Source organism: Prionailurus viverrinus, chromosome X, assembly GCF_022837055.1.
Source record: "Prionailurus viverrinus isolate Anna chromosome X, UM_Priviv_1.0, whole genome shotgun sequence".
In the NCBI taxonomy this organism is placed as follows: Eukaryota; Metazoa; Chordata; class Mammalia; order Carnivora; family Felidae; genus Prionailurus; species Prionailurus viverrinus.
The window spans coordinates 116,983,549-117,002,208 of NC_062579.1; the positions used below are offsets into that span (position 1 = coordinate 116,983,549).

The 18,660-nt window shown below is 42.5% G+C and overlaps 1 protein-coding gene across 1 annotated transcript in view; it reads right to left on the reverse strand.

The window, feature by feature from the left end:
* Window positions 1-18,660, reverse strand: part of CD99L2 (CD99 molecule like 2) — a 96,866-nt gene that overhangs the window by 23,679 nt on the left and 54,527 nt on the right. Inside the window, exon 2 of the mRNA XM_047843170.1 lies at window positions 15,235-15,294. Coding sequence (XP_047699126.1) covers window positions 15,235-15,294 — 60 coding nt within the window. The remainder of the gene's footprint in view (window positions 1-15,234; window positions 15,295-18,660) is intronic.

Here is an 18,660-nt window from a genome sequence, read left to right on the forward strand (position 1 = left end):
AAGGGCAGTTTCTAGCATTAAATGCTTAGAGATGAAGAAAGGCCTCAGATCAATAATCTAAGTTCTTAACTCCAGATGCTAGAAAATGAAATGCTAGATTGTAGGGAAACAAACCCAAAGCAAGCAGACAGAAGGAAATAAGAGCAGAAATCAACAAAATTGAAAATAGAAAATACAAATCAATGAAGCCGCTTCTCTAAAAGGTCAATAAAATTGGCGTACCTCTAGCCTTACTAACAAACATAAAGGAGAAAGGACAAAATACCATTATAATGAATGAAACCAGGTGTTTCCTTACAGAGTCTGTAGCCATTAGAAGAGAATAAAATGTAATGAACTTACGCTCATATATTTGACAACTGAGAAGAAATGGACCAATTTCTCAAAACCCACAAACCACCACAACTCAACCCAGTCCTGCACGTTCAAGTACTGGAAGACAAACATCGTTAAGATGACAATACTACCTAAAGTGATCTAGATTCAAGGCAATCCCTACCCAAATCCTAAAGACACTTTGTTTTCTGAAACAGAAAAACCCATTCTTTTGTTAATTTTGTTAATGCTTATTTACTTTTGAGAGAGAGAGAGAGAGAAAGAGAGAGAGAGCGCGAGAGAGAAAGTGTGAGGAAGAGAGGGACAGAGAGACAGGGAGACACAGAATCTGAAGCAGGCTCCAGGCTCTGAGCTGTCAGCACAGACCCCGATGCGGGGTTTTGAACTCACGAACTGTGAGATCATGACCTGAGCCGAAGTCGGACTCTTCACCGACTGAGCCACCCAGGTACCCTAGAAAAACCCATTCTAAAATTCATGTGGAATATCTCAAGAGTCCCCAAATAGCCAAAACAATCTTGAAAAAGAAGAACACGGTTGGAAGATTTCTTCTTCAAAACTTAGTACAGAGGTACAGTAATCGAAACAGTGTGGTACTGGCATAAGAACAGACACCTGGGTCAATGGAATAGAACAGAGTCCAGAAATAAACACATATACGGCCAATATGTATATTCTGGACAAGAGCACCAAGAAACTGGTCATAACACGCCAAGGAATGAAGTTCAACCCGTACCTGACACCATATATAAAAACGAATTCAGGGGCACCTGGGTGGCGCAGTCGGTTAAGCGTCCGACTTCAGCCAGGTCATGATCTCGCGGTCCGTGAGTTCGAGCCCCACGTCAGGCTCTGGGCTGATGGCTCAGAGCCTGGAGCCTGTTTCCGATTCTGTGTCTCCCTCTCTCTCTGCCCCTCCCCCGTTCATGCTCTGTCTCTGTCTGTCCCAAAAATAAATAAACGTTGAAAAAAAAATTAAAAAAAAAACGAATTCAAATGAATCAAAGACCTCAAACTATAAAACTCTTAGAAAAAAAAAACGTAGCAGAAAATCTTCATGATCTTGGATTTGGTGAGGATTTCTCAGATGTGATGCCAAAAGCACAGGGAACAAAATGAAGATAAATTGGCCTTCATCAAATTAAAACTTTTCTGCATCGGGGCGCCTGGGTGGCTCAGTCGGTTGAGTGTCTGACTTCGGCTCAGGTCATGATCTCACGGTTTGAGTTGGAGCCCTGAGTCGGGCTCTGCACTAACAGTTAGTGCAGAGCCTACTTGGGGTTCTCTCTCTCTCTCTCTCTCTCTCTCTCTCTCTGCTTCTTCCACGCTTGTTGCTCGCTCACTCATTCTCTTTCTCCTCTCTCAAAATAAACTTAAAAAATTATTTTAAAAAAACTGGGCAAAGGACTTAAACAGATCTTCAAAGAAGATATACAAGTACAGCCAATAAGCACATGACCGGATGCTCGGCATCACTAGTTGTTAAGGGAAATGCAAATCAAATCCACGAGGAGCTGCCACCTCACGATCATTAAAGGCCGTTCTGAAAAGAAAAATGCACTAACAAGTGTCGGAGAGGATGTGAAAAAACCAGCCCCTGGCGCACTGGTACAGGGGATGGAAGATGCTACAGCTGTTGTGAAAAAGCATGGCAGTTCCTCGAGGTTAAACACGGAATTAGCACACGGTCCTGTAAGTCCGTGAGTAGGTATACATTCCAAAGCACTGAAAGCAGGGACCCAGATACTTGCATACCAATGCCCATGGCAGCACTCTGCACAATCGCCACAAGGCAGCAATCACCCACATGTCCATCAACATGTGAACAAACAAAATGGGGTCCACATCCAATGAAGTATCACCCAGCCGCACAAAGGAATAGAATTCTGGCACAGGCTACAACATGGACAAACTTTGCACGTTATGCTCTGTGAAAGAAGCCAGACACGAAAGGACAAATATTGTAGGATTCTACTTACATGAGGCACTCAGAATGGGCAAATTCTTAGAGACAGAAAGGACGCTAGAGATTACTAGGGGTAAGAGTAGAGAAAAATGGGGAGTTACTGTTTAATGGGTAAAGAGCTTCTGTGTGGGATGATGAGAAAATTCTGGAAATGAATAGTAGTGGTAATCGTTGCACAACATGGGGAATGGACTCGGTGCCAATGATCTGTACGTTTAAAAACGGTTAGGGGCGCCTGGGTGGCTCAGTCGGTTGAGCATCTGACTTTGGCTCAGGTCATGATCTCAGAGTTTGTGGCTTCAAGCCCCACATTGGGCTCTGAGCTGACAGCTCAGAGCTTGGAGCCTGTGTCTTCCTCTCTCTCTGCCCCTCCCCTGCTGGCTCTCTCTCTCTCTCTCTCTCTCTCTCAAAAGTAAAGAAACATTTTTTAAAATGTTTAAAAAAAGAAAACAGAGGAAAACCTTTGGGATTGAGGGCTTGGTGAAGAGTGCAGAGACTTGCTAACAAAACCATGTTGCACAAAAGAAAAAAAAAAAGATAAACCAGACTACATCAAAATTAAAACATTTCCTTTCGCAAAAGACCCTGTTAATAAGCTGAAAAGACAAGCTACAGGTTAAGAGAAAATACTTGCAAAACACATATATGACTAAAGACTGTGTCTACAATCTATGAAGAGCTCCTAAAATCCAAAAGTAAAACACAGACAATCCAACTAGAAATGAGCAAAAGATATTCAAGTTAAAATCACAATGAGAGGCCACCAACATACCTATCAGAATGACTAGGATCTAGTGGTAACACCAAGTACTGACTGACAAGGACACGGAGAAGCTGGGTCACTCACACACTGCCGGTGGGAATGTCACGTGGTACAACCACTCTGGAAACCCAGTTGGCGACATTCTTTAAAAACTAAACCTACAACTATCATATAGACCCAGCAATTACACTCCTGGGCATTTACCCCAGAGAAAGGAAAACTCACACTCATGTAAAAACCTATATATAAATGTTTACTGCTGAAAACTGGAAACAACCCAGATGACCTTCATAAACAAACTGTGGTATATCTACATCATGGAATGCTATTCAGCAAGGAAAAAGCAACAAACTACTGATACTTGTAATAACTTGGATGGATCTCAAAGGAATTCTGAGTGAAAAAAAAAAAAAAGAAGCAATTCCCAAACATTACATACTACGTGATTCCATTTACGTAACATTTTCTAAATTACCAGATTCTACAGATGGACAACGGGTTAGGGGGTGGGGACTAGAAAGGTGCGGGGGCGGGGGGAGGAGATAATGGTCAGTGTTCATAAAAGGACGGCAGGAGGGGTCTTTATGGTGATGTAACAGCTCCCTGTGGACTATCGTGGTAGACACACTCACCCACCCAGGTGACAAAACCGCACAGTAGTGAAAACACACACACTAGGCTTTGTGTCCATATCAATACCCTGCTTATGATATTATACTATAGTTTTGCAGGGTGTCACCTTTGGGGAAACTGGGTAGTGGATACACGGAATCTCTCTTTAGCATTTCTTAGATCTTCAGGGGTTTACAATTACCTCAAAAAATAAAGTCTGTTAAAAAACAGTTTGGGGGCACCTGGGTGGCTCAGTCAGTGAAGCGTCTGACTTTGGCTCAGGTCATGATCTCATGGTTTGGGAGTTTGAGGCCCATGTCAGGCTTTGTGCTGACAGCTACAAACCTGGAGCCTGCTTCAGATTCTGTGTCTCCCTCTCTCTCGGCCCATCCCCCACTTGTGCTCTCTCTTTCCGTCTCTCAAACCTAAACAAATGTTTAAAAAAAAAAAAAAAACAACTAAAGAGCAAATCAAGTAGGAAAGGGCAGTAAGAACATCTTGGAATGAGGTGGTAACACGAGTGAAGTTTCCAGGCAATCAAAGCTTGTTCTTTCTCGATCCCAATGGTTTGCGGCACAATGAAAATCTTCCAGAGAAGATATCTTTACAGGACAAATAACATAGTTCTCAGTCTCTTTGAGATGAGGGTATAAAATACGACTTTTCCAGAGGGCCTGGGGTCACTATTTTTCTGTTAGCACATCGTGCTTACCTCTTAAAGACCAGAGTCCCATTTTCATCTTCTTTCTAGATTACTGGATCTCATCTTCCATGGGCGAGGCACACTGCCACGCAGGCCAGTTATCACCATAAAGCCAGAGCTTACCATTTTGGAGGCGAGGGACTGTAATACCTCTTTGGGGCAGGTTGACCTGTGGATCAGTAGCGGCCTTTTCTGGGGCTTTTTTGGCCAGGGTGCACCACCTGACGCTAAACTACCCTTTGGGGCCATCACCCTCCCCATGCAGACACATGTAACGGCAGCGTGCTGTGGAGAAAAGGCACTGGAGGAAAAGCCAGAGCCACTGGGCTCCAGTCCCGCGGTCCTGCTAGCTTGCAGCAGGACCTTGGACAAGTCCTTCTCATCTAAACCAGGAGGGAAGGATGGGGTTGTGAAGGTTTCCCCAGTTCCGACACCTAGAGTTCTTCCTCATGTAAAGATGGTTTTAATTTGTTTAAGTTTAAATTTGTTATATATGGTCAATATAAAAGTAATCCAATGGTACAGAATTTTTTTTTAATTTGTAATGTATGCTTAATATAAAAGTAATCTGATTGTAGAGAACGCAAAGAAAATACTAAAGCTGGCCTCGAATCAACCCTCAGAGGTGGCTACTCTGAATGTTTTCACATAAGCATGCACGCCCGTACGTGTGCTTGGATACGCTTACTGGATAAAAGTTGATTCATACTACATACATTTGATTCTGTCACTTACCTTCCTCATGTCAGTTCCAGAGACCGACCTTATTCTCCGTATTGGCTGGAGAACACGGATGCTTAGAATGTAGCCATTTCACTGTGGGATTTTAGCGTTCCATTGGGGGTGGATATAAAACACAAGACAGCTGTGCACACGAAGTGGTGTGCCTAGAAGGAAAATGCTCAGAAGCAGAGCTGCTTCAAAGATGCTATGAAGTCGCCCTCCCCAAAGGTAGACCTCACTTATAGGACTGCCTACAGGAGTGAAATTGTAAAGGCAGAGCTTGATACCACAGAAGACATCTAAAATGACCTTCCTGCTCGCCCCAGCTCCACAAATACATGCTCAGCGCGCATTGATGGTGAAGAAATCTTTGATTTAGGGGAAAACAGATGGATGCCACATAAATAGTTCTCAGACAGTAGTTCTCAAAGAGTGTTCCAAGAACCCCTGGGGGTCTATGCAGTCATAACTATTTTCGTAATCCTCAGATGTGCTTTGCCCTTTTTACATGGTGCAAAAGCAATTGCGTGTAAACCAACTGGCCCTTAGCGTGAACCAGGGCAGGAGCACCAAACGTTATGAGAATGAGTTAGATTCTTCACTACACAATAGCAGGTGAAAGGGAATGCCAGTTCTGGGGTGCCTGGGGGGGGCTCAGTCGGTTAGGCGTTCGACTCTTGATCTCGGCTCAAGTCATGACCTCACGGTTTGTGAGGCCGAGCCCTGCATTGGGCTGTGCTGGCAGCACGGATCCTGTTTGGGATTCTCTCTCTCCCTCTCTCTCTGCCCCTCCCCTACTCGTGTGTGTGCGCGCTCTCTCAAAATAAATAAATAAACTTAAAAAAGAAAGAATGACCATTTTACCTAATGTCCTAGATGGTAGGTGGAATCCTAAGGCAGCTGCCAGGATTCCTGCCCCCTGGTGTACACAGCCTATATAAACCCAGCCCCTTGAGTGCAGGGGCCCGGGGGAGGGGGGCAACCAAATCACTCTCAAGATTGGGTTATGACATATGGCAGAGGTGAAGGGATTTTGCTGATATAATTAGGATGCCAATAAATATGAATGAATTACTCAAAGGGGAGAATATTCTGGGTGATTCAGACATAATCAGGTGGTAAGTCCTTGGAAAGAGGGCTTTCGGCCTTCCCTCAGCTGATATTAAAGATAGCCGACATTCTTCCTTTTTCTGACCTTGAAGAAGTAGCCACTAGTTCTGTAGCTGCACAGAAGTGAATTCTGCCAACAAAACTGTGTGAGTAGGTCACCTTACACGGGGAAACAGACTGTGCAGATGTGGTTAAGATAAGGACTTTGAGATGAAAAGATTATCCCAGATTGCGTAGGAAGCCCCAGGTAATTATAAGGGGGAAAGTACAGCCAGGAGAGCCAGGGGGAGGAGACCGTGATGTGGGAAGCAGGGCTGAGAGTGAGGGAGAAATGTGTAGATGCCACTTTGCTGGCTGTGAGAATAGAGGAAGGGCCACTAGCCAAGGAATGCAGGTGGCCAGCCTCCAGAAGCAGACACAGGCAAGGAAACTGACTTCCGCCTAGAGCCTCCCAAAGGAACACAGCCCTGCCAGTACTTTCATTTCTGTCCAGTGAAAACCCAAATCACAGATTTCTGAACTCCAGAACTGTAAGAGAATAAATCAGTGCTGTTTTAAGCCAGCACACTGCTGTAATTCGTTACAGTAGCAATAAGAAACTATAGACTTGGGTAGTAGGATTAAAGTACTGCTGTAATAAATACCTAAACATGTGGAAGTGGCTAGGGAATCAGGTAATAGACAAAGGCTGGAAGGATGCTGAGGGGCATCACAGAAAAAGCCTAGGTTCCATGAACAGACTGTCAGTAGAAATACGGATCTTAACTAGTGACAGCTAATGAGGATTCAGAAAGAACATGGTCGAAAATACTCCTATCATGCTAGAGAGTCCTTAAATCACCACAAACGGACTGTTGATAGAAACATGGTTGTTAAAGGCTTTGCCACTGAAGTCTCAGATGGAACTGAGGAACATGCTATTGGAAATTGGCTGAACTGTGCGTCCTGTAGTTGCGCAGAAAGCAGAACTTACAAATAATGAACTTGGATAGGCTAGCTGAGGAGGGTCCCCCCCAAAAAAGCGTTAAGGGTTTGACCTCGTTTCTTTCTGCCGTCCATAGGAAAATGTGAGAGGAAACAAAGACTGAAGGCAGAACTCATAAGCAGACAGGAACCAGCACTTGATGATTTGGGAAACTTCCATGCTGACCTAATTGCAAAAAGTGCTAAAATTCACTGCCAAGAGAGCATGCTCTGAAGAGGCGGCCAATGGTGTGCCTGGAAAACCTTGCGTTAGTGCCTTGGAAGGGTCAAAAGGTCAGAGTATTCAGTCACACAAAGGCTCTCTGAAGAGATTATACATGTGACTCATGGTTTCCCTCAGCCACCTCAGCAGAAGCCACGAATAGAGATGGGGTCATCCAGGAAAGATCTGTGAAGGAGCCTCTTGTCCAACGGAGTGATCTCCATGACACACATGGGAGGCCCATAAGGTTCTTGAGAATTTGACAGCAGCAGGAACACTGCCAGCTTGGAAGTCAAGGCGACAGAAAGAGAACAAAAAGGAAAAACGCCGTTTAGCCTCCCACAATTCTACAGGCAGAGAAACAGGCGGATAGAACGACTCAGCTGCAAACACGTGCTATTTTTCATGGAAACGGAAGGATGGCTCTGAGGATTGCTAGAGACCAGTAAAGTCCTCTTGCCTTACATTTGCTCACTCCCGTAAATGGGATGTCTCTATTATTATATTCTGGGGAGCAAGTAGCCGGTTTCTTGAGTTTCGCAGGTATATAGACGGAGAAGGACCGTACCTTAGAACGGATTATATCCAGAAACTTACCTACACCTGACGTAGAGAATTTAGGTGGTGAGATTTTGGTCATCTGTGCTGATTAAATTAAGATTTTGGAATCTGGATCGATGATGTAATAGGTTAAAACTTGTGAAGAAGGTGGGGCAGAGTGAATGTCTCTTGCATGTGGGAGGGACATGGATATTTGGGAGCCAGAGAGCAGATGTGGTAGAAAGACGATGCTCCCCCAACAAAGACAGCAATGTCCTAATTCCCAGAACCTGTGAATACGTTACCTTCCACGGCAAAAGGTTCTACATGTGTTTTTGAGTTAAGAATACAGAGATGGGAAGACTATACTGGATTATCTGTGGGGGTCCAATGCGATCACAAGGGTCTTTAAAAGGGAGAGAGCCAGAGAGACAGATCTGCAGATGGTGCATGGCACCGCTGGCTCTGAAGATGGAGGGAAAGGACCATGAGCTAAAGAACGCAGGCCTCCCGAAGAAGCTGGAAAAGACAAGGAAATCGATGTTGTCTATAGCCCCCAGAAGAACACGGCTATGCTGACACACTGGCTTTAGCTCAGTGACGGCCAGATCAGATTTCTGATCTCAATGATTATAAAACAATAAAGGTGTATTGTTTAAGCAACCAGCTTTGCTGTGATCCATTACAGCAGTGACAGAAAACTAACACAACCTCAAACCTCACGTCAGAGCCCAGCCCCAGCCGATATGTCAACTGTAGCTCTGTAGAAAACACTGAGTAGAGGACCCAGCAACACAGAACCCAAACTCCTGACCCAGGGGACTAAGAGAATGCATTGGAATTGTTCTAACTCAGTTATCTATGGTAACTGACTATGAGGCGATACAAAATTAATAGAAGGGAGCAGAAAAAATACTTGATTAAAAGCTCAACCTTCAGTACACAACTTTCTGACATTCTGGGCAAAGAAATGGGAAAGGCTATTAAAGCAATTATACTGCTTAAAGCGTAACAAGTGACTCAAGAAAAGTCACTTATGTGATTATTTCAATTTTGAGCTGAATTAGCTGTTTTCGGTCTCATAAAAGACCGAATTTACTCCACCTAACAATACTGGCGGGGAACGAACGGTTCTGTGCCTTTCACGCTGAATACACAAGCCTACAGGTGCGATAAAATTGCATCGAACAAAACAGTATGGAGGCTCCTCAAAAAATGAAAACGATGGGACTACCACTGGATGTGGCAATCCTACTTCTAGGCATATAGCCCAAAGGAGTGAAATCAGGATCTCTGGGAGAGATCCGCACTTCCTTGTTCATCGCATTATTCTCAATAGCTGTAATAAACAAACAATCCAAGCGCCCACCGATGGATAACCAAAATGTGCTAATGTACGTAAAACATTATTCAGCCTTAAAAAGAAGGAAATCCTGCTATTTGCGACAACACAGATGGACCCAGAGGACATGATGTAAGTAAAATAAGCCAGACACAGAAGGACAAATAGTGCACAATCCACTTTTACAAGGCATCTCAAGTAGTCAAATACATAGAATCAGAGGGCAGAATGGTGGCTACCCAGGGCCGGGGGGAGAGGGAATGGGGAGATGTTAGTCAAAGGGTACAAAATTTCAGGGGAAAAAAAGGGAAGTAACTTGGCTAGTGTGTGGAGAAAGTGGAATCCTTCTACACTGCCGGTGGGGATGTAAAATGGTATAGCCACTGTGCAAAGTAGTCTGGTGGCTCCTCAAAACATTAAACACTGAACAATCATATGACCTTGCAATTCCACTCCCAGGTATATGCCCCCAGAGAATTAAAAACAGGCACTCAAACAAGAACATACACACGCATGTTCACAGCAGCACTACTCACAGCAGCCAAAAGGCAGAAACAGCCAAATGTCCATCAACCAACGAGTGAACAAACTGAGGTCTATCCATACGATGGGATATTGGTCATAAAAAGAATGAAGCACTGTTACATAGGCTACAAGGTGGCATATATACTATGCTAAGTGAAAGACAAACGGTCACATATTGTATGATACTATTTATACAAAATACTCAAAATAGATAAATCAACTGCTATAGAAAGCAGATTGGTGATCATCTGGGGGAAAAGGGAGTGGGGGAGGAGGAAAAACGGCTTAATGGGTAAGCAACTTCGCTTTCAGGGAATGGAAAGGTTTTGGGACTGGACAGACAAGATGGCTACACAATACAGTGAATGTTTTAAAATGGCTAATTTTATGTTATGTGAATTTCACTTCAAAAATTATTTTTAACAAAGAGGGACGGGGGCGGGGAGGGTGGGGAGAAGATCATCACTACAACTGCACGTCCGTTCTACCACAAGTCAGTTTTAGGAAAAGTGCACTTGGAAGTTGAGAATGTGGCAAGTCCTTCCCTTGATATGACTGTGCTTGCTTAACTCCTTGGGCAGGCAGCTGGTACACCAACGTGCACCTCAATGTGAAAACCACACCAGTGCACAGGTTTTTACGGTCAGGCGACCACGTGTGATAACCTACTGTCAATGTACTTTCGAATCTAGTTCATCATCAGTTTAGAGGGGATTTTAGGTGTAGAATTTCCGCTGGACTTTAAGCTGTAAAAAGAAGTACAGCACACGTGTGTGAAGAAGGTTCTGGACGTATACCTATGTTACGGTGATAGGTATGGGTAGGAAGGAGAAATTATGATGCTGAAACCATTACCCGAGCAATTCTCAAAAAAGCAATTGCCACCTACATAATATTAGTCAAAATCTGTAGGACTCCAATAGCTCATGTAAAATTACTTTTTTTTCCAGATTAAAAAGAAATCAACTGACCACACATGTAAGGGTTTATTTTCAGACTGTTTGATTGATCTAATCATGTCAATCCTATGCCAGTACCACACAGTCTTATCAATAGCTTATCAATAGTCTTATCAATGGCTGTAGGTGCCATTTTGAGAGAACATTCATGCATGTGAAGCCTGCGGGGATGTGGAACATGAGCTTGGATTTGTGGGATTTTTAAGATACTATTAACTACAGATTTTCTTGTCATGAACCTTTAGATGGGATTTATCACCCACAATTGGGACGAGGAAAGTCTAGCTGCTTACCAAGGAATTAGAATAGTAGGTCAACTTCATCAAAGCAGTGAGCTCCTAAAATAAAGACACCTATTTCTGTGAAGCTCAAAATGACAAACTTAGAAAATGTTCTCTGCTGCTCAGCAAATGCTGCCAGCAATATGGCACTCCTACCAGAAGGAGTCTTTCTCCTATGTGCTACAACATAGTAAACAAAACCGGCCAGGTTCGCCCAGCTGTGGCTTAATGATGGTGTCCGTGGCCTTCTGAGGAAATAGGGATAATCATAAGCAGCTTTAGAGGGCAAAAGCAGAAGCACGCTCCCCATGACATGATTACACACACAGCAAAAGGAACACATGGAGGGAAAAGGGGTGGAGAGGGGAGGAGAAGAGGGAGGGAGCAAGGGAGGAGCAAAGTTCTGAAAGCAACATGGATGAACCTCGAAAATATTACACCAACTATAAGAAACCGAACATAAAGTCTGCATTATTATTGGACTCCATTTATAGGAAATATCCAGAATAGGGGAATCCAGAGAGACAGGACGGAGATCAGTGGTTGTCAGGGGCTGGAGGAGGGAAATAATCAGGGGATGGGGGAGTGACAGCTAAGGGGTACAGAGTTTCTTTTTGAGGTGATGGAAAGGTTCTAAAATGGACTGTAGTGATGGTTGCACAACCCTGCAAATATACTAAAAAGTCACTCAATTGCACGCTTTAAATGGGTGAATTATGGGGCACTTGGGTGGTCGGTTAAATATTGTACTTCGGCTCAGGTCACGATCTCACAGTATAGGAGTTCGAGCCCTGCATTGGGCTCTGTGCTGACAGCTGAGAGCCTGGAGCCTGTTTCAGATTCTGTGTCTCCCTACGTCTCTGTCCCTCCCCTGTTCACATTCTGTCTCTCTCAAAAATAAACATTAAAAAAATTAAATGGATGGATTGTATCTTATGTGAATTATATCTCAATAAAGCAGTTTTTAAAACGACTCCAGGAGCTTCCCCTTTGCACTTAGAATAAAGTGGTCACCAGACCCTAAAGACCCCATATGACCCAGCCCCTTCCAACTTCTCTGTCTTTTCTCCAACGTCCACCACACGCTAGTCACACAGGCCACCTTCCAAGCCTCAGAGCCAGCACAGTTCTTTTCTGCCTCAGGACTCTTACACCTGGTTCCTTGGCCTTGACAGCTGTTTCCCCACTCCTTGCAGGTCACTTCTTGTCTGGGTGGGGGGGGGCTTTACCACTTCAGGTAAAGTATCCACCCCTTACCACCTCCCTGGGCCCTCCCGGTCCCATCTCCCTGTTATACTTGTTCCAGAGTGCTCAGCGATACCTGAAATTATTTCGTGTACTGTGTCTCTTCAGAGAAAATAACATTGTGAGGGCAGATCTGGAGTAGTGCCTGGCAGCAAGCATACACTCAATAATCACTGCTGAGCTGATGAAGGAAGGTCCTTCACAACAGCCGGACCTAGAAGGTCCAGGGATTCTTTATGTAAGAAAGGTACAATATACAAAGGAGAACATTCTCCACCAGAAAACATAATTGAGCTTAGGAGAGATGGACAGGTCTAGCTCTTTGACCCTCAGTAGCATGAGACGTAAGCTAAGACAGAAAAAAAAAAAAAAAGGACGGCAGAGTGATAAGGCTTTGAAGGATATGATCTGACCAAAGACATCACATGCTGGTGGTCCTATGGGTCCCTGACACACTGGCTCATAGGTGATGGAGATCAGATGGGCAGGTACACAACTGAGAAAAGGATGTAAATAGTAAAAGGTCTCCCATCAGGAAAAGAACAAATGTCCTAACTGGGGATCTTTATACTTATATTTATTTGGGGTTTGTTAATTTTTGGTCACATTTATTTTGGAAGATGTTAAATGACTTCATGAAAGCCATCATTGCTAATAAACTAAGTATATTTATTTTCCTGGGAATCCAAAAGGCCACCTGGATGGACAGAACTGTGTGCATACTCAGAAAACACCTGAGAATGCCCTAAGCTCTTCCCTCACACCATACATGAAAATGAACTTCTAAGAGATTTGTAGTTTCAGGTTTATGATCCATTTTGAGTTAGTTTTGTATAAGGCATAAGGCAGGGGTTCAACTTCATGCTTTTGCATGTGGATATCCAGTCTTCCCAGCACCATTTATTAAAGAGCTTATTCTTCTCCCATTGAACAATCAATCTTGGCATCTTTGTCAAAAGTCAACTGGCCATATAATGGTTTATTTCTAGGCTCTCAATTCTATTCCACTGAACTTACTGAGCCCTCACCTCATACCAGTCCTGTGCTGAGTGCTTCACATGGGCCATCGCATCTAATCCTTACAATAATCCTAGTAGGTAGGGCTCGTTATTAACCTCACATAACAGACAAGGAAACAGAGGCACAGAGAAGTCAGGTAACTCATCCACGGTGACAATAAGTGGCAGAGGCAGGGTTCAGACGCAGGAAGACTGGCTCCAGAGCCCCTCCCTTTCATCATCCAGAATATACAGAGAGCCCACAAACCCATAAAAAAGACAAGCAAACCAGCAAGAAAATGGGGAAAAGATAGGAACAGACAATTCACCAAAGAGGAAAATACAAATGGCCAGTAAATCTATGGCATGATGCTCCATCTTACTATAATTAGAGAAATGCTTAATAAGCAAGAAGATATTTTGTCCATCATATTGGTAAAATGGCTTGGATAAGGTAACATGATCCTGGTGATGTGCGGATCTGGGAGAAAAGGAACTCAACAGTGTTCAGTGAATATATAATGAAACATTCATTTTGGAAACATTCTGGCAGAATCTATTAAAATATATAGTTCCATTGAACTCGTGCACAAGGGATATGGACAAGACTGTTCACTGAAGCCCTATTTGTAATTATGCAAAACGAAAACAAATCACATCATCTGTCAGTAAGGAAATGGCATCATGGGCCATGGCCAAAGCCACACCACTGGAATGCCAGCTCCACGAAACACAAGTTTAAATCTGAAGGACAGATATAAAGATGAAGATATATAGATTTTATAGGTTGAACGGTGGCCCCAAAAATATACAGCAGAGTCCTAATCCCCAGAAGCCATAAATGTGACTTTAATTGGAAAAACAGTCTTTGCAGATGTAATTAAGTTAAGGATCTTGAGATGAGATCATTCAGGATTATCCAGGTGGGTTCTAAATCCAACAAAAAGTCTCCTTGTAAGAGACAGAGGGGAAGATGACACCCCACAAAGGAGAAGGCCCTGTTGAGATGGACGCACAGACTGGAGTCTCACAGCTACAAGCCACCACAAGCAGGGCTACGTGAGGAAGCTTTCTGCCCCAGGGCCTTCAGAGGAAGTGTGGTCCTGCCGATACCTTGATTTTGGACTTTGGGCCTCCAGAACTGTTAGAGAATACATTTCTGGTTTTTAAACCTGCCAGTTTACGGTACTTTGTTACAGCAGCTGTAGGAAATTAATACAGATAGATATATTCATTCAGGTCTTCAATATATATTAAATAAAAAAGGTTGTGCAATAACACACATGTAAGTAAATTAAAAAGCTCTACATGTTTTATATAAAGCAAAAAAACAAAACAAAACAAAACAAAACAACAACAACAACACCAAACAATCTATGTGTATAGATGTATGTAACAGCACAAAAAATCATTTGGGACCAGCAGATCCAAACTCACTTCAGCAGCTCCCTCCTGGGATGGGAGTGTATGTTAGCAGGATGGGGAAAGATCACACAAAATCTCAGCTTCACTTTCTAACATTCACATATTTTTTTAAATGGTTTATTTTTTTCAAAAAAAACTAAAGAGAAACTGATGACAAAGCTTAGCATTTGAGAGATAACATACAGACACCATTTTAAGAAAAGTCATAAAAAAATCTAGGAGGAGAAACAAATCTCTTATTCACTTCAAAGTACCTCTTCTTGAGCTAGGGAAAGGCAGTCTTCTGAGGCTGCTGCTGAAGAAAATGCTGTCTCAGCTATTACATTGTTTGGTATTCTTTGCAAAGGAAACAAGTGATGTTAAACATTCAGATTTTCTCTTAAATAATGCAATTTTATGACACCCATATTTTATCTGATCAATATAGGCCACCTACTGTTTTCCTTCAGTGTGTCTCCTGAGCGGGTGGTGTATACTAATCATTATTGTTTGCTGTTTAATAGTCTGATTTACTACTCACGCTTTACTGAGGAAGTTTCTTCAAATGCATCCTCCAGACGTAAATCAGAGTCCCCAGATCCTATAAATTAAAAAAAAATTTAACTATTTTTGCATAAAACAAAATAGTACTTATAATGGTTACTTCCCTTTAGATACAGTGTCACGAAGGTAACACAAGAAAAGGAAATCAGTGGAAGCCACCCAAAGATATATTTAGTGATAACCTTCTACAAACAACTTACCCTCACCAAAAACAAAAAAACAACCACCTTCAGTCCACTAGAAGGCTGAAGGCTCAACTGTACAGAACATGAAGTACAATCTTACAAAAAGCCTTCTCCATGATATGTAGGACTTTTGCAATGAGGAATACTGGAGTCCAAAGTTCCATCAATATGCGCCAGGTTCTTTCATCCCATTCCACTGTCAACTCAGTGTATCATCCCCCGACCCCAGCATCCATATCTAGTAGCTCTGATTATACATAACTTAAAAGGCTCTATGGAAAAGCTTTTTTTTTTCAATATATGAAATTTATTGTCAAAATGGTTTCCATACAACACCCAGTGCTCATCCCAAAAGGTGCCCTCCTCAACACTCATCACCCACCCTCCCCTCCCTCCCACCCCCCCATCAACCCTCAGTTTGTTCTCAGTTTTTAAGAGTCTCTTATGCTTTGGCTCTCTCCCACTCTAACCTCTTTTTTTTTTTCCTTCCCCTCCCCCATGGGTTTCTGTTAAGTTTCTCAGGATCCACATAAGAGCGAAAACATATGGTATCCGTCTTTCTCTGTATGGCTTATTTCACTTAGCATCACACTCTCCAGTTCCATCCACGTTGCTACAAAGGGCCATATTTCGTTCTTTCTCATTGCCATGTAGTACTCCATTGTGTATATAAACCACAATTTCTTTATCCATTCATCAGTTGATGGACATTTAGGCTCTTTCCATAATTTGGCTATTGTTGAGAGTACTGCTATAAACATTGGGGTACAAGTGCCCTTATGCATCAGTACTCCTGTATCCCTTGGGTAAATTCCTAGCAGTGCTATTGCTGGGTCATAGGGTAGGTCTATTTTTAATTTTCTGAGGAACCTCCACACTGCTTTCCAGAGTGGCTGCACCAGTTTGCATTCCCACCAAAAGTGCAAGAGGGCTCCCGTTTCTCCACATCCTCGCCAGCATCTATGGTCTCCTGATTTGTTCATTTTGGCCACTCTGACTGGCGTGAGGTGATATCTGAGTGGGGTTTTGATTTGTATTTCCCTGATGAGGAGCGACATTGAGCATCTTTTCATGTGCCTGTTGGCCATCTGGATGTCTACTTTGGAAAAGTGTCTATTCATGTCTTCTGCCCATTTCTACACTGGTTTATTTGTTTTTCATGTGTAGAGTTTGGTGAGTTCTTTATAGATTTTGGATACTGGCCCTTTGTCCGATATGTCATTTGCAAATATCTTTTCCCATTCCGTTGGTTGCCTTTTAGTTTTGTTGGTTGTTTCCTTTGCTGTGCAGAAGCTTTTTATCTTCATAAGGTCCCAGTAATTCATTTTTGCTTTTAATTCCCTTGCCTTTGGGGATGTGTCGAGTAAGAGATTGCTACGGCTGAGGTCCTGCTTTCTCCTCTAGGGTTTTGATGGTTTCCTGTCTCACATTCAGGTCCTTTATCCATTTTGAGTTTATTTTTTGTGAATGGTGTGAGAAAGTGGTCTAGTTTCAACCTTCTGCATGTTGCTGTCCAGTTCTCCCAGCACCATTTGTTAAAGACACTGTCTTTTTTCCATTGGATGTTCTTTCCTGCTTTGTCAAAGATTAGTTGGCCATACGTTTGTGGGTCTAGTTCTGGGGTTTCTATTCTATTCCATTAGTCTATGTGTCTGTTTTTGTGCCATGGAAAAGCTTTTAACGAGAGAATCTGTTCTCAGAGGTGGACCCATCTGCCCAATTATGCCTGCTATTGAATTTGACAGTTATCATTCCCTCTGATGGGCATGTAGTTTCCTACAGGGGTATATACATTATCAATTCTCAAGCTACCATGCATGTATACTGAACTGAACACATCGGTAAATGGGTGGTGAACTGTAGAAGCCAGGCTTCTCACTGTTTCAGATAGAGGTTACAGATAAGAGAAGGCTAAAATGACCTATGTGATAATGGATTAGAGTTGGAGACCTCAGTATGAATCATGTGTAGCTTAACATACATACAGATGGTTACATATAGAAATACTTATAGACACGTGTGTATATAAACATGGGCTAGTATGCGGACATACACCTCTGCTCTGTGACCTGAGAGGGCCTAGAAGCAGTAACACCCCAGTAGCAATAAGCACACCTAGCACCCAGATCGTGGTTTCTAAATACCATTCTCCAGTTAAAGAAAAACAGATCTCCTTGGAGAAATGGCAGGTTCTAGGATTGGAACAAGAAATATAGGAGTCTGAAGCATCTTATAGTTCCAGGAAGTATTTTTTAAAATATTGATATTGATGGGTATATGTCAATGAGGCACAGGACCAGCTGAAAGAGCTCCCAACAGCTAAAGCTGGAACAATTTAATCAATAAAGTAGTATTAGATTATAATACAAAGTATAAAATATCCATTTGTCCATGTTGATATAAACACATAAACAAATACATAAAAGGGATAAAACAGAAGAATTCAAATTAATTTATGTAGGTATTTCTAGCTCAAGGAGATGAAGCATAACTCTCCACTCCATAAGTGTTGACTTCCTTCCAAGGATTACAATATGAGAAGGTAGGTAGGAGGAGAGAGTAACTCTACAGTGGAGAAATCTAAGAAGTACTACATCAGATCAAGGTTAACATCAACAGTGATGGGTCATGCTGATAGTATATACCCTTGATATCATGGGATGAGACAAGCACCATACATGTGTGGTCTTCCTCTCAAATACCTATAACCCGAGCATAATCATGAGAAAAACATGAGACAAATTCCAATTGATGGGCATCCTACAAAATATGTGACCAGTACTCAAAACCAAGGTCATCAAAAACAAAACAAAATCTGAGAACCCAGCACAGCCTGAAGAGCCTAAGGAGATATAATGATGGAAGGTCACTGGTACCCTGGATTGGATCCTGGAACAAAACTAGGGACTTCAGGTTAAAACAAAGGAAATCTGAATAGAGTATGGACTTAAGTTAATAATAATATATCAATATTGGTTCATTAATTGTGACAAATACACCACACTGATGTAAAATGTTAAAAATAGGGGAAACCGAATGTGAAGCATATGAGAAGTGTCTTACAAGCTTTGCATTGTAAATCTGAATCTGTTCTAAAAACGTGTCTTATTTTTAAAAATCCATTTCCCATAGCAAAAGAATTAAGGGTAACCACTAAAAGAAGACATATAGGATACAGAACGTCTACCTCATTTAAGGAAAAAAAAAAAAAGGTCAAC